Raw genomic sequence first — 27,947 nt, 5'->3', positions numbered from 1 at the left:
TAATTATAAAAAACACTTTAAAACTCTGTACTCCATTAAGTTGGAAGATCTAAATGAAATGTAAAATCTTAATTAATCAAGCTACCCAAATTAAACCAAGAAAGAGTCTAAAAACATAAGCAAACCCATAACAAGGAGGAGACTGAAATAGGAATGAAAAGCCTTCTATCTAGGAAGCCCAGGCCCAGATGTGTTAGAGCAAAATTCTACCAGACTTTCAAGGAAGAACTCCAAGCAATACATCTTAATATTCAAAAATATAGTGATCACTGATAAACTCATTCTATGACACCTGTATTCAATACTGTTTTAATATAGAAAACAAGTAAAGACACCACCATTAATAAATGATAGATAGATAGATAGATAGATAGATAGATAGATAGATAGATAGGCAAGCAGACATAATAATCTCCTTAATGAACATAGATGATTCAGATGAATTTTAAATCACTGGAAAACTGAATACAGGCACACATCAAGATCATCTATCATGATCAAGTTGGCTTTATCCTGGAAAATAGGAATGGTTCAACATTCATAAGTCAATAAGCGTAATAAATCATATAAATAGACTTAAAAACAAAAATTGCATGATCATCTCATTAAATGCAGAAAAAAGCTTTCATAAAATCCAACATGTCTTTATGATAAAAGTCCTAGAGGCAGTAGGCTGGAGAAAACATATATAAACATATTAAAGGTGATCTGTGACAAACTTATAGCTAACATTATTCTAAATAAAGAAAAACTCAAAATAATTCCATTAAATTCAGGAATGAGACAGGGATGTCCACTTTCAATATAGTGCTGGAAGCAGTGCTGGTGCAGCATGGTTGCCAATGCGTGTTGCTACTTGTTCTCTGGGAAATTTTAGCCAACTCTGATGATTCAGCAGTGCCAGGAAATACTTGAAGCAGAAAATGTTTTTGAGAAACCTGAGGTTGTAGCAGTTAAGAGAATCAAAGATGCCAGGAAAAAAAGAATACTAGGCCTGGGTCACTAAGGACAAGGATGTCTATAGAAAATACAAGGGACAAGGTCAGGAACAAATAGCTGGGTCTACTGGATTAGTGAGCAATGGTTAGCCCCCCCTTGGGGGAGATCTCGAATAATAGAACAGCTAATCCAGAGCTATTATTGGGGGAAATTGGAATATATATGTATGATAATTAAAAAAAAAGATACAGGATGGATAGAAGAGTTCAGACACCGTGACAGGGTTGTTGGATTAGTGAACTGACCTTCCTGGAAAGATTGAAACATACCCCCTGATACTGCCTGCCTAAGGAAATTAGAGTACGAGTTTTAAGAAAAAGAATTTAGGTTTGTGAAGGAGCTCTGAGGGAAACTGCAAGAGGAATTAATATTGCATATCGAAAACAATTTGAAAAGTACTGTGGAAATTGATATTTATATGAGCTTAATAAAGAGATCTTGCAAATTGAGACAAGTTAAAAATACTAATGTTACCCTGACCTGTTTAGCACCTTTCTCTTCCCATGCTAATGCTGTAACCGCAAGTTTATGCCCTGATGGCCTGTGATATAGGGGTTTTTCTGAGAGTTATAAGTTAATGTATAACTCCCTTTAGCAGACACTGAATGGTGACTTTGTGTGTGCATTGTGCTTTCTGGTGATATAGTTACATAGGGTTCTTTAGGAAAACTAATGGTCTTGAGAAAAATAATGAAAAGGCTTTGGATTATGTACTATTATATAACAAGAAGGTGTGTAACTAATAGAAGACTGAGGTAAACTTAGAAAGAGAGAGAGGGGGGGGAGGGGGGGAGAGAGAGAGCTGTCTCATAGTGTAGCTTCAGAACAGCAATGAGTCACCTGGCAGCTTGTACCTGCATCCTTGCCTGAGACTCTGATTTGGCACTGATCCAATCCGCCCCTTCTCGAGAACCTGAAACAACTGAGGCTGATCCTCAGCTACTAACTATAGCAATAAGGCAAGAGAAGGACATTAAAAGGTTGCAAATAGGGAAAAAAAGTCAAACTACACTTATTTGCAGATGATGTACATTTGCAGATGATATTGTACATAAGCTATCCCAAAAATTCCAGCAAAAAGAAAGCTAGAAACTATCAATTTGAGCAAGGTGGCACAATGCAGAATCATCTTACAAAAATCAGTAGCCTTCAGATATGCTAACAAAGATATCATGGGTACACTCCCACTTACAATATCATCAAAAACAATAAACTATTTTGAAAAACAGAAATATTATAAGAATGTGCTTTTGTTTTAATCCCATGTAGAAGGATGTGGGATTGCTTTGGACTGTCTGAAGCAACTGATTATGATTTGCCTAACAGATGTATGGTTTTTTGCCATCTGCAGATAGTTTCTATGACTGTTTAACACATGGAATTCTGGGAACTTTTCAGAAGGTATCTACATCCTATGGCCCTGAGACATTCAATGGGTGGTTGTTGGTCATTTAGGGAGGTTGTTTGTGGTTTGTTAGTAGTCGAGGTCAAAGAAGAAACAAAATAAAAAATACTAGATTCAAGGATCTCCCTTTTTTCTTCCTTCCTTCCTTCCTTCCTTCCTTCCTTCCTTCCTTTTTTCTTTCTTTCTTTCTTTCTTTCTTTCTTTCTTTCTTTCTTTCTTTCTTTCTTTCTTTCTTCTTCTTCTCTCTTCTCTCTTCTCTCTTCTTCTTCTTCTTCTTCTTCTTCTTCTTCTTCTTCTACTCTCTTTCTCTCTCTCTCTCTCTTTCTCTCTCTCTCTCTCCCTCTTCATCTTCCTCTCCTTTGTAATGCTAGGGGGTGAAACTGAGAATCTAAAGGATAGGAAAAAGAAGAACCCACAAAATAGAAAAGACCAGCTACAATATCTTGTGTTTAAGGATTAGTAGAATTAATATTGTGAAATGATCATTAAACAAGATGCAATTTACAGGATCAATGCAATCCCAATTGAAATAGCAATGACATTGCTCAGAGAAATAGAAAGAAAAAAATCCTAAAATTCATATGGACCCAAAAAAGACTGCAGATAAACAAAGTGACCAGAACAAAAAGAAGAATACTGGGGGAATTGCCATTCTAGACGTCAAGATATACTGCAGAGCCATAGTAATAAAAACAATATGATACTGGAACAAAAGCAGAACTGTAGACCAATAGAAAAATAATGGAAGACTCAAACACAGTACACATAACTATAACATTCTGATATATGACAAAGAAACCCAAAACAAATACAGAAAGAGATGAAAGCATTTTCAGCAAGTGGTGCTGGGGAAACTGGGTGTCCACATGCAGAAGAATGGAATAAGACATATATCTATCCCCCTAAGCAAAGACCTCATTTTGAAACCTGAAATGCTAAAACTGCTAGAAGAAACCATAAGCATCACCCTACAAGATACAGAAGTAGGAAACAAGTTTCTGAGTAACACGGCATTTGCTCTAGGAAGTGTGGCCAACAACTGACAAGTGGGACCTTATAAAACTAAAAGGCTTCTGCACAGCTAAAGAAACAATCAATGAAGTGAAGACGAAGCTCACATAACAGGAGAGAATCTTTACAGATGGTTAGTACCTAGAACATACAGAACATACAAAGAAGATAAAGAACAAGGAGTCGAAGAAACATAATGACCAAATTAACAAATGAGGTAAAAGTCTAAACAGAGAGTTCTCAATAAAAGAAATAAAAACAGCTAAAAAATACTTGAAAAAATCTTCACTATCTTTAGCGATTGGTGAAGTGCAAACTAAACAACTTTAAATTTTTGTCTTATGACAGTCAGTATAGCTAAGATACACAAAACAACTAACAACAAATGCTGGCAAGGTTTTGGGGGAAAGTAATGAGGAAAAAGAACCCCTCATTCACTGTTAGTGGGATTGCAAACCTGCATGGCCGCTCTGTAAATCCATATGGGAAATTCTCAAGTGTTAAGAGTAAATCTACCATACAATCCAGCTATACCACTCCTTAGCATATGCCCAAAGCACTCAACATCCTACTCTACAGATAATTGCTCAGCAGGATTCATTGATGCCATATTCACAATAGCCAGGAAACAGAAACAACCTAATGTCCCTCAACAAACAAATGGATAATGATATATGGTACACGTGCACAATGGAATACTATTTAACTATACTGACAAAATAACATTTTCAGACAAAGGGGTAGACTTAGAAATAGTTGCCTTGAGTGAGGTAACTTGGCCCAGGAAGGACAAGCCATAACTTACTCTCTTTCATCAGTAGCTTCTAGCTTCAAAACTTCAGATATAAGTATAAAACATGGAGTAACCATAGAGCCCATGGAAGTAAAATGGGTCCATAGGTGGGGTGGAGGGCTTCAGAGGAAAATAACAATATACATAGACTAGGAAATGGGAAACAGAAAGACAGAAGTGGGGCTCGAACTTACGAGTGGGGAGGGTGGTCAGTAGAGAAAGAAGATGGAGAAAGAACAAAATCTCCAAAGTTGTTTCACAATGCCTTAAGAAATCATACAATTTTTAGTTATGTAAAATTAGTGAATGCACATAGTCAGTTGGGTACTCCAAGTAACTCCCAAAACAATTTCAGCTTTGGCTATTGCCTTTGATTGCCTCTCAGAGGTTGAAGAAAATTTCCTATTGCTGAAGACAATGCATACTTAGGACACAAAAACCAAGGTTATTTGAGCTAGATCTAATCTGAAAGTCTCCTTCCTGAGGTCTAACTTCTATAGCACCAAAATATACTACACATGCTGCTAAGAAAGCAACCCCTATGAACCACAACAATGGTCAGTATGTGAACATGCCTATAAAGATGCAATAAATGGCACTCATATCTTGGTGGCAACCAACAACAGTCTAATTGGACTTGAAGCCCACTCAACAGGAAGAAAATCATGCTTGATGCTAGAAATATAATCAGCTACCCAGGGCTAGTGAGGTCACGGATCTCAGAAGATAATCTACTACCAGTTTAGTAATTACCAATGTAATTCTTAACTACAGTAGAAATCTTATCTTTATACCAATATGTAAGTGTAACTACCACCCCTCACCAAAGAACCTTCTCTTTATATCATGTGGATATAGTCTTTCTGTACAGTTAAACAGTATTCCATTGTGGGTATGTATCATATTTTCATTAACAATTCATATATTAAAAACACATTTAGATTTCTATCTTCTGGTTATTACAAATAGAGTGTCATTGAACATGGCTGAGCACATATCTGTGAAGTGGAATTAGGAGGAATAGTCTTGTTAGAGTGGATCCAGCCTTTTTGGAGGAGATGTGTTACTGACAGTGGGCCTGGAAGCTTCGAAAGCCCATGGCAGGCCCAATGTCTCTTGCTATACCTGTTGCCTGAGGATCAGGATATAGAACTCTCAGCTACTGCTCCAGCACCATGCTGGTCTGCTCTCCACCATGATGATTATTATAGACTTACCCTCTGCAACTATTAGCAAGCCACCTGATAAGCACTTCCTTTTATTAGAACTGGTCGTGGTATATCTTTACAGCAATAGAAGAGTGACTAAAACAGCTCTTTGTTTCATGGTGACAAAAAATGCTAAGTCATCAGTAGTCTGACTCAGCTATGACCCTTGCAGGCTACACTATCAACAGACCATGCAAGATGTACTCACTGGAGCAACAGTGGCAATCTGTTTTAGCTAACTAGCATCTTTCTAGTTGGAGTGGAGACTTAAGCCTCTGGAAAAAATTAAAATCTGTTACTGTATACTGGTCAAAATGCCTGTAATAAGGAGGAGGCAGGCCCTCCTGGGAAGGCTGCAGCAGTTATACTGCTAAATAGATGTGATGCGCTTGTCTTACTGTCTTCTCAATATTTATGCTTATGCTCATAGATTAGCATCACTGGAAGCTTTTTTCAGAAAAGCATCTTTTTGCAAAGTATAGTTACTGAAAATGCCTATAGCTGGTCAAAGTGTTGGTTGAATGTTCAGTCATGAATAGGACATTTAAATTACCCCAGCAAGGCCGAGGGAAGATATGATGAAGCAGGGAGGGGATCACGATCCCTTCCCTGAGTATTTGTAGGCAGTTGGTGGTTTCTAGTGGAGTGGAAAAGATCTTCAGTGGTATAGCTCATGAATGTTCCAGTAAACATTTGCCATACTCCTGTATGCAATCACAATAACACCATTGCATCACTGAAAACAATGACATGAAAGCAGAGAGTGAAGAACTTGGGAAGAACTTGGGAAAAGTGAGACATCTTAGTTGAGGTTTTACTGGTGTGAACAGACACCATGACCAAGGCAAGTCTTATAAAGGACAACATTTAATTGGGTCTGGCTTACAGATTCTGAGGTTCAGTCCATTATCATCAAGGTAGGAGCACCTAGGCAGGCATGGTTCAGGAGGAGCTGAGAGTTCTACATCTTCTCTGAAGGTTTCTAGCAGAATACTGGCTTCCAGGCAGCTAGCATGAGGGTCTTATAGCCCACAGTGATGACACACCTACTCCAAAAGGGTTACCCCTTTTAATAGTGCTACTCCCTGGACCAAGCATATAAAAACCATCACAAGGGATAATGTGCAGGAGTGGGTAGGGAACAAAGAGGACGATTGAGTAAATATGATCAAAATATATATGCATAGTAAAGTGTCATTATAAAGCTATTATTATGCATAATTAACATATACTAAAAACTTTTTTAAAATGAAAATGTTTCAAGACAAAGATGATTTATTCTAAAATTCAAAGTTATTTCAATTGTAATAAATTAATTAATGGCTTAAATTTTATTAATTGATCTAAGAGAAAATTATTACTATGAATTCTGGAGAAAAAAAATCAATCCTTACAAAATTCAATATCCATTAATAACTAAAGTACTCAAAAAATATGGACTGAAATACATTTTCTTAATGTGATAAAATGAATAGGACATCCCCAATGTCAGTGTCTTGTTTAATAGGCTAAAACTAAAAGCATTTCCTCCAAAGCATCACCACATTTGGAGACTTGTTAGCATGCATGAGATTGAATGTATTCTTGTATACTTGACTAACATGTAGTATAATGGTGTAGAAAGAATGCCCTTCAGATCACAGATGGAGAACCCAGGAGCAGAGTGATAGGAATATAGCAACGTTTCTATGTTTCTACCAGAGACATCCTTGTAGAGTTATGTTTTTATTGGAGTCACTTTGTGCTAATTACACAAAAATTCCAGGAGAAATTCAGGTGTTAGCATAGATTAAATTGCAGAGACAGTCCTGGCACTCACACCTGTTACAGGATGAAAAGAAAACCTCTTAAACTTGAGTTCCAGCTGCCAGCTAAGCTCTCAGCAAGCATTTAATCCCACACATAGCATTTTTAGGCATTTCATGTTGGCCATGTATCTCTACTACACACACACACTGTGATAGTTATTCTTTGTTGTCAGTATATCTAGATTCAGATTCACCTAGAAGACAGACTTCTCTGAACATCCTTGAGAGACTTTCCAGATTAAGATGAATTGACAGGGAAGACATGCCCTGAGCATGGGTTGCAGCATTCCATGTACTGGAAACCCAGACTGAATAAAAAGGAAAAAAAAAAAAAAGGAGAGAGCTTAATGTATATCATTACTCATCTCTCTCTGCTTTCTGACTGCAGAAACAATATGAACAGCTGTCCCAGGTTCCCACCACCATGCCATCCCTGCCGTGATGGACTGTGTCCTTCAGAATGGGAGCCACATAATCCTTCCTCTCTTAAGTTGCTTCTTCTCAAGTATTAGTCAAAGTACCAATAAAAGGAGGACAGGAAACTGATGCGGAAAAGTGAAGTAATTGCTGTGATAAACTTGATCATGTTTGTCATGTGTATCTGTAAATCCCAGGCCCTTTTAACTAACATGAGAGAAGATGGAAAAGGTTAGAGATGCAGACTAAGGAAACCTGATGTTTATGGTCCAAGTGTGGAAGAGCAAACGCCATAAGTACGCAGATAGAAAACTGAGGTTTCAGAGGGAGAAAAAAAAGGACTATCAGAATCTGGTGTAGGTGGCCATGCATGTTATGAATCCAACTGCTTTCTGCCTGTGTCCTAAAACTTCAATGAGACTGAGTTTAAAGGGAATGGACTAAATTTTTGACAGAAGAAATTTAAAGACAGCTTTATAGTCAGTTTGTATCCCTGTTATTGCTTGCTGAATTTACCCTGATTTGCAGAAAGAGAGAGAACAGAATGTGAAACAAAAAGAAGCAGTGCCATGTAGTGTGGCAGAAAAAAAAAAAGCATAATTCAAGTTCCACTGTGGACAGAAATATGCAGGTGGCAACTGACCTGGTGACAACAGGAAATGACCCTGCCTTGAGGTCAGGAATCCACACACCAGGAGCTTGAGAGCATGACAATGCAAATTCATTTGAGAAAGAGAACACCTGGAAAGAGAGTGCCTCTGGGATGTCCAACTGTGAGTCAGCTACCTGGAGGGGGGGGGGTGGTGGTGGTGGCATGTTTTTTTCCAGGTTCCACTGGGTAGCCACATAGAAGCTACTGCAACTGTGACCCAAAGGCACCAAGTTATATCTCAAGCTGACAGCATTATTTGCATTATCCATGTAGTGATGGTTTTACAGATACACAATGCAAGAGGGACAGATATCATCGCAGCTAGCACAAGGGCTCTAAATGGCTACAGAAACCAAAGCACATTTGGAGTGTTGAGTTTCCTACATGGAGTTGCAGAAGAGGCTGCATGTGAAGGTGGAAAGGTGTACCAGATACCTCAGAATACTGGAGATGTCAGAAATATAGGACACAAGCTGAGAAAAGCTACCAGCCCCAACTGAAGAAAGCCCAAGAAATAGTGAGTGTCATCCACTATAGACAATAGAAGTGGCAGTTCGGGGCTATCTAAGCCTATTAGAACCCAGATATTGCCACCAAGCATCCCAGAAACCACACCTAGAAGTGCAGGGTCTGTGTTTGTCTTGTGGGGTTGCAGTCTTGCTTTGGTCCAATCTCTCGTTGCTATCCTCTTGTTCCTCTTTTTTCAAAAGGGCGTATTCATTCAGAACTATTGTCAGGGAAGTTTGATGCTCCTTAATACATACTTGGTCACAGCAGTCAGAAAAGTAACTAATATATAATCTAATTTTTAAAACCTATGTTTGAGCTGGGGTAGCTGAGTGAGAGAGAACGCAATTACAGTATGAAGCTATAGGCTCAATTCCAGTATGACAGGGAAAAAGACAGGGGTCTTCATACACATATACATACATGCATACATGCATACAATAGGGAGAGAATGTGCTGGTAAAGAACAATGTATGTGGGCCAGGCGTAGTGGCGCACACCTTTAATCCCAGCACTTGGGAGGCAGAGGCAGGTGAGTTTCTGAGTTCAAGGCCAGCCTGGTCTACAGAGTGAGTTCCAGGACAGCCAGGGCTACACATAGAAACCCGTCTCGAAAAACAAAAACAAACAAACAAACAAACAAACAAAAAGAACAGAGTATGTGATATAGACAAAGATGTGTTGGAACACATTGTGTGGGGCTGGGTACCAAAGGTTTTCCACGGGGACCTCTATCCAGGTGGGTGGGAAGGCCCCAGGGAGGGGAAGTGAGTGCAGGCTGGGTAACTCTGAGCCTCTCTGAACTGAGTCAGGTCAGGCTGGGTCTCTGAAAAGCTGACAATCCAGTCAGGAATGCAGTGGGACCTCATCATGGTTCTGGGGAGAGAAGATCTCTTCCCAAGTGTTACAGCTCTTGGAACAAAAGGCTCAAAGGAATAATTCTCGCGTGCCTTTAATTCCCTGCATGGCTCTCTATATACAGTTCTGGCAGTAATTTAGGGTTTGACAGCAAGCCCCTCTCATTGGCTTGGACTGAGAGTTTGGGGGAAACCTTATTTGCATGTGGGAGGGCTTGATGCTATTCCTAAGTGGCTGATAGCCATGGCTCTCCTGTGGGGATTGTGGGGGCGGTAACTTCGACAGGAGCCAGGATCCAGGAGACATGAGAGAACTCCTTCCTTCCCTCCCATGTAAGTGAATTATCACTACCGGGTCGCCGGGTTCAAGATCTAGCCTCAACTGGAAACCAGGCTGTCTGCGCTTAGCTCATGGCTCCACAACATTGAACAGAACTCCTATAAAATTATACAACACAATCTTAAATCATTCCTTGTGGGTTTTTTTTTCTTGTATTTTTATGAGATATTGCCTTTATTTACATTTCAAATGTTATCCCCTTTCCTCGTTTCCCCTCCAGCCCCCACTCCCCTTCACCCTCCCCCTGCTCACTAACCCACCTACTCCTGCTTCCCTGTCCTGACAGTGCCCTACACTGGGTCATGGAGTCTTCACAGGACCAAGGGCCTCTCCTCTCATTGATGTTCCACAAGGCCATCCTCTGCTACATATATAGCTGGAGTCATGGGTCCCACCATGTGTACTCTTTGGTTGATGATTTAGTCCCTGGGAGCTCTGAGGGTATTGGTTGATTCATATTGTTGCTCCTCCTATGGGGCTGCAAACCCCTTTCAGCTCCTTGGGTCCTTTCTTTAGCTCCTCCATTGGGGACTCTGTACTCAGTCCAATGGATGGCTGTGAGCATCCACTTCTGTATTTGTCAGGCACTGGTAGAACCTCTCAGGAGACAGCTATATCAGGCTCCTGTCAATTGGCATCCACAATAGTGTCTGGGTTTGGTAATTATATGTGGGATGGATTCCTAGGTCAGACAGTCTCTAGATGGCCTTTCCTTCAGTTTCTACTCTACACTTTGCCTCTGTATGTCCTCCCATGGGTATTTTGATCCCCCTTCTAAGAAGGATCGAATTATCCATACTTTGGTCTTCTTTCTTCTTGAGCTTCATGTTGTCTTCCAATATATCTTGGGTATTCCAAACTTCTGGGCATTTATCCACTTATCACTGAGTGCATACTATGTGTGTTCTTTTGTGGTCGGGTTACTTCACTGAGGATGATATTTTCTAGTTCCATTCATTTGCCTAAGAATTTCATGAATTCATTGTTTTTAATAGCTGCATAATACTCCATTGTGTTAATGTACCACATTTTCTGTATCCATTCTTCTGTTGAGGGACATCTGGGTTCTTTCAAACTTCTGGCTATTATAAATAAGGCTGCTATGAACATAGTGGAGCATGTGTCCTTATTACATGTTGGAGCATCTTCTAGGAATATGCCCAGGAGTGGTACAGCTGGGTTCTCAGGTAGTACTATGTCCAATTTTCTGAGGAACCGCCAGACTGATTTCCAGAGTGGTTGTACAAGCTTGCAATCCCACCAGCAATGGAGGAGTGTTCCTCTTTCTCCACATCCACGCCAGCATCTGCTGTCACCTGAATTTTTGATCTTAGCCATTCTGACTGGTGTGAGGTGGAATCTCAGGGTTGTTTTGATTTGATTTGATTTCCCTGATGATTAAGGATGTTGAACATTTTTTCAGGTGCTTCTCTGCCATTCAGTATTCCTCAGGTGAGAATTCTTTGTTCAGTTCTGAGCCCCATTTTTAATGGGGTTATTTGATTTTCTGAAGTCCACCTTCTTGAGTTCTTTATATATGTTGGATATTAGTCCCCTATCTGATTTAGGATAGGTAAAGATCCTTTCCCAATCTGTTGGTGGTCTTTTTGTCTTATTGACGGTGTCTTTTGCCTTGTAGAAACTTTGGAGTTTCATTAGGTCCCATATGTCAATTCTCGATCTTACAGCACAAGCCATTGCTGTTCTGTTCAGGAAATTTTCCCCTGTGCCCATATCTTCAAGGCTTTTCCCCACTTTCTCCTCTATAAGCATCTGCTGTCACCTGAATTTTTGAGCTTAGCCATTCTGACTGGTGTGAGGTAGAATCTCAGGATTGTTTTGATTTGCATTTCCCTGATGACTAAGGATGTTGAATATTTCTTTAGGTGCTTCTCAGTCATTCAGTATTCTTCAATTGAGAATTCTTTGTTTAGCTCTTTACCCCGTTTTTTAATAGAGTTATTTGGTTCTCTAAAGTCTAACTTCTTGAGTTTGTATATATTGGATATTAGCCCCATATCAGATGTAGGATTGGTAAAGATCTTTCCCAAACTGTTGGTTGCTGTTTTGTCCTAACGACAGTTTCCTTTGCCTTACAGAAGTTTTGCAATTTTATGAAGTCCTATTTGTCAATTCTTGATTAGAGCATAAGCTGTAGGTGTTCTGTTCAGAAAATTTCCCCCTGTGCCAATGTGCTCGAGGCTCTTCCTCTACTTCCTTTTCTATTAGTTTCAGTGTCTCTGGCTTTATGGGGAGGTCCTTTATCCACATGGAATTGAGTTTTATACAAGGAGATAAGAATAGATCAATTTGCATTCTTCTACATGCTAACTGCCAGTTGAACCAGCACCATTAGTTAAAAATGCTGTCTTTTTTCCAGTGGATGGTTTTAGCTCCTTTGATAAAGATCAAGTGACCATAGGTGTGTGGGTTCATTTTTGGGTCCTCTATTCTGTTCCATTGATCTACCTGCCTGTCTCTGTACCAATACTATGCAGTTTTTATCACTATTGCTGTGTAATACAACTTGAAGTCTGGGATGGAGATTCCCCCAGAAGTTCTTTTATTGTTGAGAATAATTTTTTTTATAACTTTGCTATCCTGGGTTTTTTGTTATTCCAGATGAATTTGGAAATTGTTTTTTCTAGCTTTATGAAGAATTGAGTTGGAATTTTGATGGTGATTGCATTGAATCTGTAGATTGCTTTCGGCAGGATAGCCATTTTTACTATATTAATCCTGCCAATCCATGAGCATGGGAGATCTTTCCATCTTCTGAGATCTTCTTCAGTTTCTTTCTTCTGAGACTTGAAGTTCCTGTCATACAGATATTTCACTTACTTAGAGTCACACCAATATATCATATTATTTGCGACTATTGTGAAAGGTGTTGTTTCACTAATTTCTTTTTTCAGTCTGTTTATCATTTGAGTAGAGGAAGGCCACTGATTTGTTTGAGTTAATTTTATATCCAGCCACTTTGCTGAAGTTGTTTATCAGGTTTAGGAATTCTCTGGTAGAATTTTTGGGTCACTTAAGTATACTATCATATTATCCACAAATAGTGATATTTTGACTTCTTCCTTTCCAATTTATATCTCTTTGACCTTTTGTTGTCTTATTGCTCTGGCTAGGACTTTGGGTACTATATTGAACAGATAGGGAGAGAGTGGATAGCCTTGTCTTGGGATTGTAAAGCATTCTTGAGAGAGACATAGATATAGACTTGAACATAGACAAAAAGAACCATTCTGTTCTTAGATTGGATGAATCAACAAATACACAGAAGTTGTTTTACATTAATTTTTACATTTGGTGCAATTTTAACCAAGAGTATATGCAAACTATCTTGTTGTATTATGATAAATTGATACTAAAAAAGAAGAATGATGCAAAATTACCCAATGAAAAAGAAAAACTATGCAAAAACTAACCCCTCTAGACATTTAAGGTAAGTGAAAGCTTCACACAGCTTTGTACAGTACATATGTAGATAAGTAGACCATGGGACAGATAGAGATCACAGCTTGCACTTATCTGACCTGGAAAGTCAGCACACAATGGAAGTGGCATCTAGATCTCCCTGGTAAAAGTGTCCTCTTTAGTAAGTGCTACTGAAACAAAAGGAAACTCATTTGAAAATAAAATAAAACTGGTTCCAAGCAAAATAAGAATTCTAAATGAGTCAGAGATTTAGGAATAAGAATGATGACACCTAAGCAAGGATGATTTCTTTTAGCCTGGGTGTACATAAAATATTTCCAAATACAAATAAATGTCCACATGCATAATTCATAAATTTTGGAAATTAATGGGTTTGAAATTTTCATGACCAAAAATAAATAACAAGTACTACACAAAGTCAAAACATAACTGTCAAACTCGGAGAAAATAATTGCAGCATATATCATAGCTTAAAAGCTATGACTCTTAATAAATGACAAACTTTTAAAATTGTGTAACAAAACTCAAAACTCAATAGAAAAATGGGAAACTAGACAGCTGTGGCGATCACATCTACAATATGTGGAGGCTGAGGCAGAAAGAATTCAAGTTCTAGGTAAGCCTAGGAGAAAAAGCAAGATTCTCTCGAAAAGAAAAAAAAATGGGAAAATTGACACAAATGCACATCACCAGGAAGATATGAACATTGTTCTCAATTATGAAAAATATGCCAAGTCACTCGTTAATGAATCACAAGCTGAGGGCTTGGAGATGGCTCAGGGATTAAGAGTATTCTCTGCTCTTGCAGAGAGAACTGAGTTACATCCTCATCACCTACAGCATCTCACAGCTGCTTGTAACTCTACCTCCAGAGAATCCAACACCTCTGTCCTACATTGGCACCTGTACTCACACACCCATACGTGCACACAGACACACAACTAATTTTAAAAAAAAAAGAAACTTTAAAAGGAAATATAAATGGAAACAGAGCTGATATACTGTTCATCACGAGCTGCCACAAGAAAAAGCATGAAGTCTCTCACACAGTTGGAAACAGTCAGGAAATGGGTTGATTTTCTCATAGTGCCAGTGTGATGTTAGCCAGTGAAACCCTTGTGTAGGGAAACCTGGTGATATGTAATGAAGCATGCTCTTGCTTGTAACCCAATGGTGTGACTTCTAAGAAGCCAGACTGAATACACATACCTCCAACTGGCTCTATTCTTATGAAACACTGGAAACAACCTAAATGCCTCTATATAAGATGGAAGCTCAATGACATATTCACCGTGTAGCAAACTATACAGCTGTGAAATGTGAAGAGTTCTGTGACCTGACTAGATGTGACTTCCAAGACAGTTGGTCTTAAAAGGTTGAATGTGTAAAGTCATATACTGGCAGGTTACTTGTCAGGTAATAAAAACTTTAACAAAACATGTCACTCTCTCCTTATTTGTACAAAAGATATAGGAGGGATATACTAGAAGGATGAGCCATTTACAAGAATATGTGGAAAACGTGAAAAAGATGAAGGAAATGACCAGGTTAGTTAGAGGGGCGGGGTATAGGGGACTTTCGGGATAGCGTTTGAAAAGTAAATGATGAAAATATCTAATAAAAAAGATTTTTTTAAAAAAGAAAAAGAAAAACATAGAGAAAGTAATTATACTAAGAAACATCAGAAAACAAACCGCTTGTATTAGAGAATTTTGATTGAGGGAATGAGTCTGTTTTATACAGAAGCATGAGGTGGCAGTCCTGTGGTCACTTGAAGAAGATGCTGGCTTGAATGAGTAAATGAGCACATGTCATAATAACAGCAAGAGGCAGACCTTGAGGTGATTGGCTGAAATCTGAGGGGTCCTGAGCCCCATATCAGGCTCAATGTGCTTATAGAGAGACTGACATAGAAACACACAAAAGCAAACGACTGTGCACTGGGATGATTTAAAAACCTCTGGATATATTTACTGAGAGATTTGTGAGAGATTAAGGCTACAAACCTGAAATTAGCAACAGCCACATTGCAGCTAGCACACCCAACACCCAGATCCTCTCTGGAATACCACTCTCTAGAAATAGGAAGGAAAGCTAGAACAATAGAGCAACAAAATGAGCGATGGTGTAGACTCAGAACACAGCAAAGAGCAAGCAAAACAAGCAAGTTAAGGAGAATGATGGTGCCTCATTTCAGAGTAATTCAGCAAATAACTGCAAAAAAGTACATGAAAAATGTACAATCACCATTCAGCCAGCATTGCCAGTGGGACATGGTAAGCATCAGTGCATATAATTTTGTGGATGTAAACATTTCCCAAAAAATTAGAGTTCTTCTGACCCTCTGTGCTTCGGATTAGGGTGTTTCCAAGCTACACAAACAAGACGTGTGGTGATTAGCTCCAGAATATGCTCTAGAGAACTTAAGTTTAGAAGACAGAAAAGGGTAAGGAACCCCCAAAAATCTAAAAGGAGGCCAAAGAATTAGTTGGAATAGGGATGTGAAGCCAGAGCTGTGGGAAGGGATCTCTGTTCATTAAAGAATGACCAGTTACCAGTGAAAAATCCTCATCCCAGTGAACCTTGCCTGGTGCTAAGATTCTATCAGAATGAGTGTTGGGCTCCCCCTAACCCATCCTGTGCTGGACTGGAAGCATCAGAACCAACTGGCTTCCTCAAGGTGACACCGGGTGCACACTTGATTGTTGCTTAGCTCCCATGTTTGCCTACTCAAGCTGAACTTTCTGAAAACTGACAATTCATATAATGGTTAGTCTGACTCTGGAATAGTGTACTAGCAAATTCAGTTTCTGATGATGATAAAAGTTTTCAGAAGATTCAAATATCAAGAAATAGATGAAAATACTCTAATGAGACTCGAGTTACAATATGGAAACTGAGGCAAAAGCGTCTTCCTCGGCTACTGTCAGAAAACCATCCTATTGGCTTCTATATCACAAGTGGCTCTTGATTAATAGCTAACTCACAGCTATTCAGAATTATCTTTAATTAAGAGAAAGAATCTTTGCTAAACTGTTTTTTTTTTAGATTAATTTCAGCCACTAATTAAATCACTTAGTTTGTTTCCCACCCCTAAGGGAAAACATATTATGCCCTTATTATTGCTAGAAAAGTCCAAAAACACCTATGCAACTAAATTTTACAAAATTATATCCTGACTTATTAATACGAAGACAATCAATTCTACATGTATCTGCACTGTTGGATAAACATTAAAGACACATTGTCCCTGTCTCATGCTTACGTGTAGAAACTGCCTGGTTCTTATCAGGATACTGCAGTACAGTAATGAATACAAATGAGAAGAAATTGAGATATCATAGCCTTTCCCTCGTGTCAAAGCAACTAAGTCAATAGGATCAGTTTGGCTCCCTAATTGCTAGGCTAACACAGAGAAGGGAGAAAAACACTAAAACTCAATTGCAGGTTGTTAAATACTGTAAGGCTATAAAGCAGATGTGCATAGACATAAAGATTAAGAAATGTAAAACAATCCAGAGTAAACACCTAAGAAAGCAAATTCCAGACAACCCTTCTCACAGAACCATTATTGCTCGCACTCTCACAGTTGTGTTAAGGGTGGCAGGCACTGTGGGTAAAGCAGGTACAAACTGGTTTCAGTGGATCTCATCTGCTCCCAAATGGTTATGCTATCAACCTGGCAAGGCCCTGGGTATTCCAATATGAAAGTGAAATAACAATCGGGAAAAATTTCCCAGCTACTGCACATAATACCTCCTCATGGAAAAAAATGCTCAAGAAAGACCACTGAATCTCTAAAATATTCCAGGTCCATTTTAAACACTTAGTGATTGGTCTTAATTTGCTATATGTCTTAGTAACTCTTCTATTGCTGTGAAGAAATACCATGACCAAGGAAACTCTTATTTAAGGAAAAAAAGAAAAGAAAGAAAGAAAGAAAGAAAGAGAGAGAGAGAGAGAGAGAGAGAGAGAGAGAGAGAGAGAAAGAAAGAAAGAAAGAAAGAAAGAAAGAAAGAAAGAAAGAAAGAGAAAAAGCATTTAATTGGGGATTGTTTACAGTTTCAGAAGTTTAGTCGATCAATTGTCATGGCAGAGAGCATGGTGGCAGGCAGGCATGGTGCTGAAGAAGTAGCTGACAGAGAGGTAGAGATAAATAGACAGACAGACAGACAGGCAGACAGATAGACCGACAGACAAACAGACTGACAGACAGACTGGACCTAAGGTGACTTTTGAAAGCTCAAAGCCCATTCCTAGTGACACATTTCCTCCAGCAAGGCCACACCTACTCCAACAAAGAGATGCCTTCTAATCCTTAGAATCCTTTCAAACTATTCCACTACCTGGTGAACATGTGTTCCAGTATATGAACCTGAGGGGGCAATTCTTATTCAAACTACCACACCACAGAGGATTTTATTATGTTAGAGTGACATGGTTAAACTCATAAATACCTCCCAAGGAAAAGCTAACTGCTGAAGTAAAGAAAGAAAAGAAAGACAGAAAGACAGACAGACAGACAGAGAGAAATTAAAGACTTTCTAGAATTTAATTAGGCACAACATAACCAAATTTATGGTACATGATGAAAGCAGTACTAAGAGGAAAATTCATAGAACTAAGTACCTTCTTAAAGAAATTGGAGAGATCCTATACTAGTAACTGTAACAGCACATATGAAAGCTCTAGAACAAAAAGAAGCAAACACACCCAAGAAGAGTAGACAGCAGGAAATAGTCAAACTCAGGACTGAAATCAACCAGTTAGAAACAAAGAGAACAATACAAGAATCAACAAAATTAAGAGCTGGCTCTTAAGAAAATCAATAAACTAGGTAACCCGTTTGCCAAACTAACTAAAGGGAACGAAGATAGTATCCAAATTAACAAAATCAGAAATGAAAAGGGAGACATAACAAGAGAAACTGAGGAAATTCAAAAAATCATCAGACCCTACTACAAAAACCTACTCTCAACAAAGCTGGAAAATATAAATAAAATAGATCATTTTGCAAGACAGATGCCATGTACCAAAGTTAAGTCAGGATGAGGTAAACTATCTAAACAGTCCCATAATACCTAAGAAAATAGAAACAGTCAGTAAAGTCTCCCAACCACAAAAAGCCTAGGGCAAGATAGTTTTTAGTGCAGAATTCTGTGAAATATTCAAAGAACTAATGCCAATACTCCTCAAATTATTCCACAAAATAGAAACAGAAGGAATGCTACCTAATTCATCCTATGAAGCCACAGTTACAATACTTAAAGCACACAAAGACCCAATAAAGAGAACTTCAGAGCAATTTCACTTACAACTATCAATAATCAGTATAATTCTTGCAAACCAAATCCAAGAAAATACCAAAGCAATCATTCTCAGCGATCAAGTAGTCATCATCCCAGGGACACAGGGATGGTTCAATATATGAGAATCCATCAACATAATCCACTATATAAACAAACTCAAAGAAAAAAAATCACATGATCATCTCATTAGGTGCTGAAAAAGCCTTTGACAAAATACAACACCCTTTCATCTGAAAAGTCTTGAAGAGATCAGGAATTCAAGGCACATACCTAAACATAATAAAAGCAATATACAGCAAACTAACAACCGACATCGAATTAAGTGGAGAGAAACTTGAAGCAATCCCACTAAAATCAGCAGCTAGACAAGGCTGCCCACTCTCTCCCTACTTATTCAATTTAGTACTCAAAGTTCTAGCTAGAGCAATTAGACAACAAAAGGAGGTCAAAGGGATACAAATTGAAAATAAAGAAGTCAAGGTATCACTATTTGTGAATGATATGATAGTATGCATAAGCGACCCCAAAAATTCTACCTGAGAACTGCAGCTGATAAACAACTTCAGCAAAGTGGCTGGATATAAAATTAACTCAAACAAATCAATAGCCTTTGTCTACAGAAAGATAAATGTGTTAAGAAAGAAATTAGGGAAGCAACATCCTCCACAGTAGTCACAAATAATACAAAATATCTTGGTGTAACTGTAACCAAGCAAGTGAAAGATCTGTATGATAAGAACTTCAAGTCCCTGAAGAAAGAAATCAAAAAAGACCTCAAAAGATGGAAAGATCTCCCCTCTTCATGGATCCATAGTATTAACATAGTGAAAATGGCCATCCTACCAAAAGCAATATACAGATTCAATGCAACCCTCATCAAAACTCAACTCAATTCTTCAGAGAGATAGATAGAGCAATTCTCAACTTCACATGAAATAACACAAAACCCAAGATAGCAAAGTTAGTTATATTTTGAAATCATTTTGTTAATATTAAGATAACAATGCCTGCTTGCTCCCTCCTGAAATTGGACTTAAGTCCTTTAGTCTACTCTATTCTAAAGCAGTACTTTCGTAAAGCTAAGATATGTTTCTTATAGAGGACAGATATCTTGTTTCTTGCTTTTTTTCCATTAACCTGTGTCCTTTGATTGGAGAATTTAGGCCATTGATATTAAAGGAGTTGTTAAGGAAAAGAAAAGATGAAATTTCCAATGAGGGTGAGGGCAAGCAAGCAAAAAACCAAGAGCTTGTTTATTTCACATCCTTTTATATGGGCTGCCACCAGAAAGTGTGGCCAGGATTTTAGGTGGATCTTCCCACATCAAATGATCTTATCAAGAAAAACTGCTCACAGGTGTGGAGAGCTGTGCCGGGAGCAATCACCATTATAAGATGGCGCAGCTTCCACTGCGCCTAACTAGTAAACAAGCCTTTTGCGCAAGTGCAAGAGTAAATTCACGCCCAGTCACTGCCCATCTCAGGGCATAGTAATGGGGTGATGGGCGAGCAACTAATCAGGTGCTGTCACGCCACATCAGGTGCTGAAACATCACACTGCGGGCTATATAAGCAGCACCATTTCCCGGGTTCGAGGGGTCTTCCTTAAGTTGAAGCAATAAAAGCTTTGCCGTAGAAGGATCCGGTTGTCCCAGTGAATTCTTGCCAACGAGATACTAGCTCGGGTAAGACACAGGTGTTTCTGGTGTTTGGAATTTAGTTATTTCAGGTGTAGTTAAGTTGACAACCTGGATTAGTCATAATGCAACTTAAACAGAAGCATAATCCTCAATTAAATTTAAGCAGTAATGGCAATCTCCCAGTGAAGAAAAGCTCAGGACACCAGATGAATTCCAGGCTGGATGATTGATAAATCATTTCAATCACTGGTAAATAATCAGCAGTCATTTAAAGAAGAACCACAAGTAATGCTCCTCAAATTGTTCCATAAAATATCAAAGGGGGAGGCACTACCAAACTCATATTACAGTGTTGAAATCACTGTCACCAAAACTAGATAAAACAAAACAAAAAAAGAAAAGATGTAACAATTTTGCCGATAACCAAAACCACAACAGTTCTCAATAAAATTCTTACAAATAGAACTGAAAAACACATTAAGAAATTGTAGAGCCTGACTGAATTGATTTTATTGCAGAGCTGCAAGTTTGTTTCAACATATGGAAATCAGCAAGTATAATTCAGCAGACAAATAAATGGTTATCTCAGTAGTTACAGAACAGACCTTGGTTATTATTTTACTTATTTATGTGTGTGAGTATATGCTTATGTGTGTACAGGTTAGAATGCAAATAGAGGCTAGAGAAAGCATCAGATCCCTCTGACTTGGAGTTACAGGCACTTACAAGATGCTCAGTTTGATATATGGGTACTGGAACTTTAACTCTGGTCCTCATGATTGATTGTGCACCAGTGTCATCACTGTAGCCCTCCCCCCAAAAATGGCCTTTGATAAAGTTCAACATCTCCTTATGATTAAAAAAGATTAAAGAAACTAAGAACATAAATAAAATAAAAATAGATGTAATATAATAAGGGATATACGTCATGGTTATAAGCTAACATTCTTCTAATGTGGGAAGCTGAGACTGTTTTCTAAACTCTGGAACGAAAGAAAATTGCACACTTGCTCCACTCCTATAAATATGCTGTTGAAGTCTTAGCTACAACAATAAGAAAAGTGAAAGAAATAAAAAGACTATAAATAGGAAATGAATTGTTTAAATTACCTCCTACTCCACCAGAAGCCAAGCTGACACTGAGAACCCCAGGTAAGCACCCTGCCCGGGGACCACTAAAACTCCCCCAGTGCCAACCCAACCTATCTGAAATAGCTCCTCTTCTCTTTGTGACCATATCTGGTCCAACTTGAGGCCCACAGCACAAGAGGGAGCTCATGGCTGAAACTGTGTGGATGTCCAGGAACCAGAGGCTGGTCAGTCTAGAGACCCAGGATAGAACCAAATAAGTCGAACTCCCTCCCCACCAAAAAAGTAAATTACTTGGTTCCTAATGACATTCTACTATACCTATAGATCAGTGCCTATCCTAATTGATATCAGAGAAGCATCATTTAGCAACTGATAGGAGCAAATACAGAGATCACAGCCAAGCACCAGGCAAAGCTACGAAAACCTGGAAAAAGAGGGAGAGAATGGATTCTAGGAGCCAAGAGTGGTTGAGAACACAGTAAGAACATGACCCACTGAATCAACTAAGCAGGGCTCACACTGGCTCACAGATACCGAAGCTACAATCATGGACTGTAATCGGTCTGAACTAAATCTTTTGCATATACATTATGGTTACATAGCTTGCTGTTCTTCTGGGATCCCTCACAGCAGGACTGGGGGGGGCATGTCTCTGACTCTTCTGCTTACATTTGGGGGACTCTTTTTCTCCTACTGGGCCACCTCTTCCAACCTTGATATGAGGGTTTGTACCTAGTGTTATTGTAAATTGTTATGCCATGTTTGGTTACCCCTGGGAGGCTCGCTTTTTTTTTTCTGAAGGTATGCAAAAGAGAAATAGATCTTGTAGGGGCAGGGAACTAGAAGGAATGGAGTTAGAGGAAACTGCTGTCAATATATAATATATGTAAAGAGTAATAATTTAAATTTAAAAATAATTAAATTTATTCATACTTACTAAGAAAGTAAATCTATAATTAAAAAGTCCTAATAACATCACTAGAAAACTCTTAGACCTAGTCAACAATTTTTAGCAAAGTAGCTGAATATAAAATAAACATGCAAAATTAATAGCTTTTCTATATACCAAAACAAACTTTTAGAAAGAGAAATCGGGGGTGGGGGGGAGTCATGTTCAGTGTATCTTTAAAAAAAATGAAATCTACCAAGAAAGTGAAAAAAAAAACCTTCAATAAAAAATTTAAGACAGAATAGAAAGTATGTGTTCAACCATGGCCCAGAAATGTATATGGCCAAAAATAATAATGAATCTAACCTAAACAAAATCATACATTTTTAAAAACAGTGTTTTAATTAATTTTTGTTCAGTTCTTGAGTGTATATCTTGTGGATGATATCATGTTCCAACATTACAAGGTTAAGCATACCTGCTAAATGATGCAAGTACTTTCATGTTATGGATTGGCAGGTTTATTATTATTAAAAATGGTTATATTATTAAAAGTAATCTATGGGTTTAATACAATCACCATTAAAACACTAACAACAGGATATTTTCAAAATTTTTAACTTTCACATAGAAGCATAAAAGATTCCATCCACATAACCAAAGCATGATGAAGCAGGAAGAATTGGGCTGGGGGCATCATGATATTTGACCTCAAACTATACTATTACAGAAGCATAATAGCAAAACTTGTATTATACTGGCACAGAAACAGACATATAAACCATTGGAGTAAAACAGTATGCTCATAAATAAACTCACACAACTATAGCATCCCAACAAAGGTGCCAAAAATATAGAGAAAATAAAACAACAACAATAACCAGCCTCTTCAGCAAATACTTCAGGGTACACTGACTATCCACATGCAGAGGACAGAAACTAAAAGGAAAAAAGAAATGATGGAATTAGAAGGTAACTGGCTGAAGCTAGAAACAGTCATTCTGAATCAGGCAACTGAAACTAAAGCCATGCTTCCCATCCTGCACAAAATCGATTCAGAATGATTCCAAGTCCTTAATGAAAGACCTGAGAATCTGACACTGCTCAGAGGAACATAGTAAAATTCTTCAAGGTACAGGCACAAGCAACTTTTCAACAAAGTCTCCAATCGCATAGAAAATAACCTCAAGAAATGAAAAAAAGGAATTATACAAAATTAAAAGGCTTCTGCACAGCAAAATCATGAGCATAAAAGTGAAGAGATAGCATACATGATGGGGAAATTTTGCTGCCTACATATCAGACAGGCAGTTAATATCTACATTATACAAATAGCTTCAAATATTAAACATCAAAATAATGCATTATCCAATCAGTAAATAAGCCAGTATACTGAAGGTGGTTTGCAAAAAATTATAAATGGCCAATAAATATCTGATTTTTTAAACATACTTAGCATCAGAACAATGAAAATAAAACTTCTTTGCACTTATATATAACCACAATCAGAATTGCCATCATCCATGAAGAAAATGACAACAAACCCATGGATGGGGGTAAATGGAAGGCTTATTTATCATTGGTGGAAATGTAAACCATAAAACAACTGTAGAAATCAGCTAGAATCTCTTCAAAAAACTAAAACTAAAATTCAGATATGCCATTTATGGGCATGAACCCAACAGATCCCATATCCTACTGCAAAGGTACTTGCTCATCCATGTTCACTGATGTTCTGCTCACAAAAGCAGTCAATATACCCATCAACTAAAGAATGGAGAATTCAAATATGGCATTTTCTACAATGAGCTATTACTCAGCTATCAGGAAAAATAAGATGATGGAATTAGAAGGTAAGTGGCTGAAGTTATTCTGAATGAAGTAACAGAGACTCAGAAAGACAAAAGTCAAATGCTTTCTCTCACTGTGGATGGTAGTTTTGAATCTTTAGATGTGAGTGTTTTATTTGGAATGCCCCTAAAGGTAAGGAAATTATTAAAGGCCTACAGGTAAAGTTGTTCAGGAGATGGAAGATAGAATATCCTGACATAATGGGTTAAAGGAGACTTAAAGAATAGAAAGGGGTAGATTGTGATATAGGAGGGAGGACAGAGTAGGAGAGGAAAACTGAAAGGGAAAAAAAAGCACCAGAAACTTTTCAAACCTCACATGAAAATCTACTACTTAGAAGTTTCCTAAAATACATCTATACACATACACAACGAGAGCCAAAATTAAGTTTTCCTACAATGAATCAACAATGATCCTACGAGACACCAGAAGTTTAGTGCTGGGAATGGGTTGCCTCTGTAGGACTTGTTGTCCAATGAGGCATGCTTCTATGTTGTGCTTGCAGACAGAAGCCTAGCATAGCAGCCCTCTGAGAGGTTCTACCCACCAGCTGACTGAGACAGATGCAGATACCACAGTAAATATTGGACGAAAGTCAGGGCCCCTGTGAAAGAGTTATGGGGTGATTGAAGGCCCTCTAGGAGATGACAACCTCACAGGAAGACCAACAGTGTCAACTAACCTGGACCCCTGGAAACTCCCAGAGAATTGAGCCACCAACCAAAGAGCATACCCAGGCTGGTCTAAGGCCCTCAACACATTAGTAGCAGAGGGCTGCCTTGTCTGTCCTCAGTGAGAGAAGATGCACCTAATCCGGCAAAGACTTAATGCACCAGGGTGGTGGGATACTGCGGGGGGAGGCTGCCCTCTCAGAGGGAAGGGCTGGGGTGGGGGAGGAGATGTAGATAGATAGATAGATAGGTAGATAGATAGATAGATAGATAGATAGATAGATAGATAGATAGATAGATAGAATTATCATATGACCCAGGTATATCACTTGTGCATATTTACCTGAAGAATTCTAAACTAACATACCAAAGAGATCACACACATTGGTGTTTACTGCTGAACCAGTCACAAGGACTACACCTAAGACATGGAATCAGCCTAAATGTCCATAAACAAATGAGTATGTGCTAATACACACATACACACAGAGACTCACACAATGGCTATATAATCACAGACACAAAATGAAAATTTTTAGCCGTAAAACACTATCATATTTACAGGAAAATGGATGGACCTGGAAGACCATTATGAAACCACTATAAGCCAGAAAGACAAGTGTCACGTGTTTTGTCTTCTATGTAGAATATAGATTTAATTGCATGTGCGTGTGCATGTGTGTGTGTGTCTGTGTGTGTGTCTGTGTGTGTGTGTGTGTGTGTGTGTGTGTAGAGTCATGACTGCAGATAAGGGATCATGAGTGAAATTAGGAATAGATTTTCAGGAAGCCAGGAAGGGTAGAAAGGGAGTGGCTAAGAGAATCCATGGGACATGAAAGCCAAAGGGAGGACTACTTGAGAGATGGAAGGAGACAAATGAGAGTGGAGCAGATCATGGAAGGGTGTGGCAGAAGGGAGATGAATGAGAAAAAAGAACAGCACCTGCATGAAATTGCCATAATAAAACCCATTGTTTTGTATGCTAACTTTAAAATTAATTTTTAAAAAATAAAAAATAGACTTGCAAGAGTCAAAAAGGCCATTACTGAGAAATTTGGGAAATGTTCTGCCTTTAGAAGTGAAAATATAATAACAGGGGACAACAGGGAGGCAATGAACCCATGCTTGGTCAGGAACTCTTTGGTGAATCATATTTTTGCTAGCTATTTTTCTTCCTCTCTGTTTGAGGAAGGCACAACTTTATAAATAACGTCTTAAGATTAAAATACGTATTGTGAATAATTTTTAGAAACCTTTCCAATCAAAGCAATACATAATAGCATCACATGTTCTCTGACGTAGTCTTTCTCTGCCTATACAGCAGTATTCATTCAGTATTGTGCCGTCTAAGTCAGATCCTTGTGCTGTATGAACTTGCTAGTGTAAGCCATTTCCTCCAGACTTATTTTGAGCAAATTATATTTTATTAGCGAATTAAAACAAATGTATATGTCACAAAAACAATTCAAGAAAAAGACAGAATAATAACCAAATAAACATTTTTATAAGAAACATTTAAATGTCAGAAATAAAAACCCGGGTCACCTTAACATTAATCATTACCATTTCCCATTTAGTGAATATGTAGAAAGATGTGCAGCCTTAGGCTTCACTCTGCAAACAAAATGTAAAAATCTAAAATCGAGTAACAGTTCCAAAGCCTTACCTCCATCAGCACAAAGAGTGCTGCAAAGAAGAGAAGAGTCGCCCACTCTACTCTGTGTAGAATGATCTCAAAGTCATGAATATCAGCTAAAATTAGCAACCAGATGGCACCCAGAATAGCAATCCATCCTGTAAAACAGACAAAATACAGCCTGTAAAACACCATTGCTAGCACACCAGTGGATGATTTATCTTCTGAATGGTTTACATTTTTTTGTTGAAAACAATGCTGTACTGCAAACTGTGTATATTTTAAAGTATAATTTCTATTTTGGCTTATGTATACATTCATGAACCAACACTGCAATCAAGATAATGGGCATATTCATCATCCGCAGAACTCATGCTCATTCATGCTCTATCCCCCTCCAGATCCTTCTGTCACTGTGTGCTAGCACACTCCCAACAGAACAGCCTTCTCTTGTCTCGATAGATCAATTTATATTCTCTGTATTCTCTATGAATGAGGATTTGTATTTTTATCTCTTTCTTCCTCCCTCCCTCCTCCTAATGCTTCAACTCAAACCCCAAATCTCACACATTTTATACAAAGGTCTACTCTTGCTGTCACATTCCCAAATGATCTAATGGCGCATGTTTTTATGTGACAGTGGTCAGATTACCTTGACAGAAAAGCAGCATTTAGCACAATTACTTTAAGGTTCTTCCCTTTCACATTGTGAGTTAAATTCAGTGTTCTTCACCAGTCAGTGGTATATTTGGCTATGCCATAACGTACATTCCATTTTCCCACTAAGAGCATCTCAATAGTTTCTAGTGCTTGGCTATTACAAACAAATGTAAGTAAATATTCACAGACTAACAGCTAGAATGACCTTCCTCTATGTGACCAGAACCCTGAAAAGGGGTAACAAATTGTCCTGGACCTGAGAAACTTATCCAGCTGCTTTTGGAGATCACAGAGTCATGAGGCCTGTCCCCTTATTCCCCAGGTTCCCTGATTGTCAAAGACACATTCTTCATTGACTCTTCTCATCTTGGTCAACATCTGGTCAGGTTCTAGTCATTTCTGATGCCTGAGGACTGTGGTACTATAGCTCACAAGTCATGTCACATAAGGTGATTGGAAATATTTCAGAGTATGTTTTGTGTAATGGCTCATCAGTATACACTCACTACTCCTTACTCTGTTGTTCTCCTTCCTACTGGAAGCTTTCTCAGTCCCATGGATGAAGCTACAAGATCAACATATTCACTGAGCTGTTAGCAAACAAAATCCACATTCCCATCCAGAACTTGAAGTAGATTTAAGCTCTAACCACCATTTCTGTCTTGCCAAGGTGATTCAGAAACTGTGTGCTCATCTGATGGCATCAAAAATGTTAGTTCTCTGTCCAAAAGGATCCCTATTGATCAATACTAAACACAG

General features: G+C 38.4%; 1 protein-coding gene across 5 annotated transcripts in view; it reads right to left on the bottom strand.

Annotated features, from left to right (window-relative positions):
- Oca2 (oculocutaneous albinism II) overlaps nucleotides 1-27,947 on the bottom strand; it is a 296,926-nt gene that overhangs the window by 152,730 nt on the left and 116,249 nt on the right. For all 5 annotated transcript variants that reach the window (NR_157030.1, NR_157031.1, XM_006540700.1 and 2 more), the window contains one exon: nucleotides 26,559-26,686. Coding sequence is in view for 3 of the 5 variants with exons in the window: in XM_006540700.1 (XP_006540763.1) it covers nucleotides 26,559-26,686 (128 nt within the window). In the remaining 2 variants the exon portion in view is untranslated. The remainder of the gene's footprint in view (nucleotides 1-26,558; nucleotides 26,687-27,947) is intronic.

Source organism: Mus musculus, chromosome 7, assembly GCF_000001635.26.
Source record: "Mus musculus strain C57BL/6J chromosome 7, GRCm38.p6 C57BL/6J".
NCBI lineage: Eukaryota > Metazoa > Chordata > Mammalia > Rodentia > Muridae > Mus > Mus musculus.
Note: the sequence above shows the minus strand (reverse complement) of the source record. Positions and strands in the feature narration are given on the sequence as shown.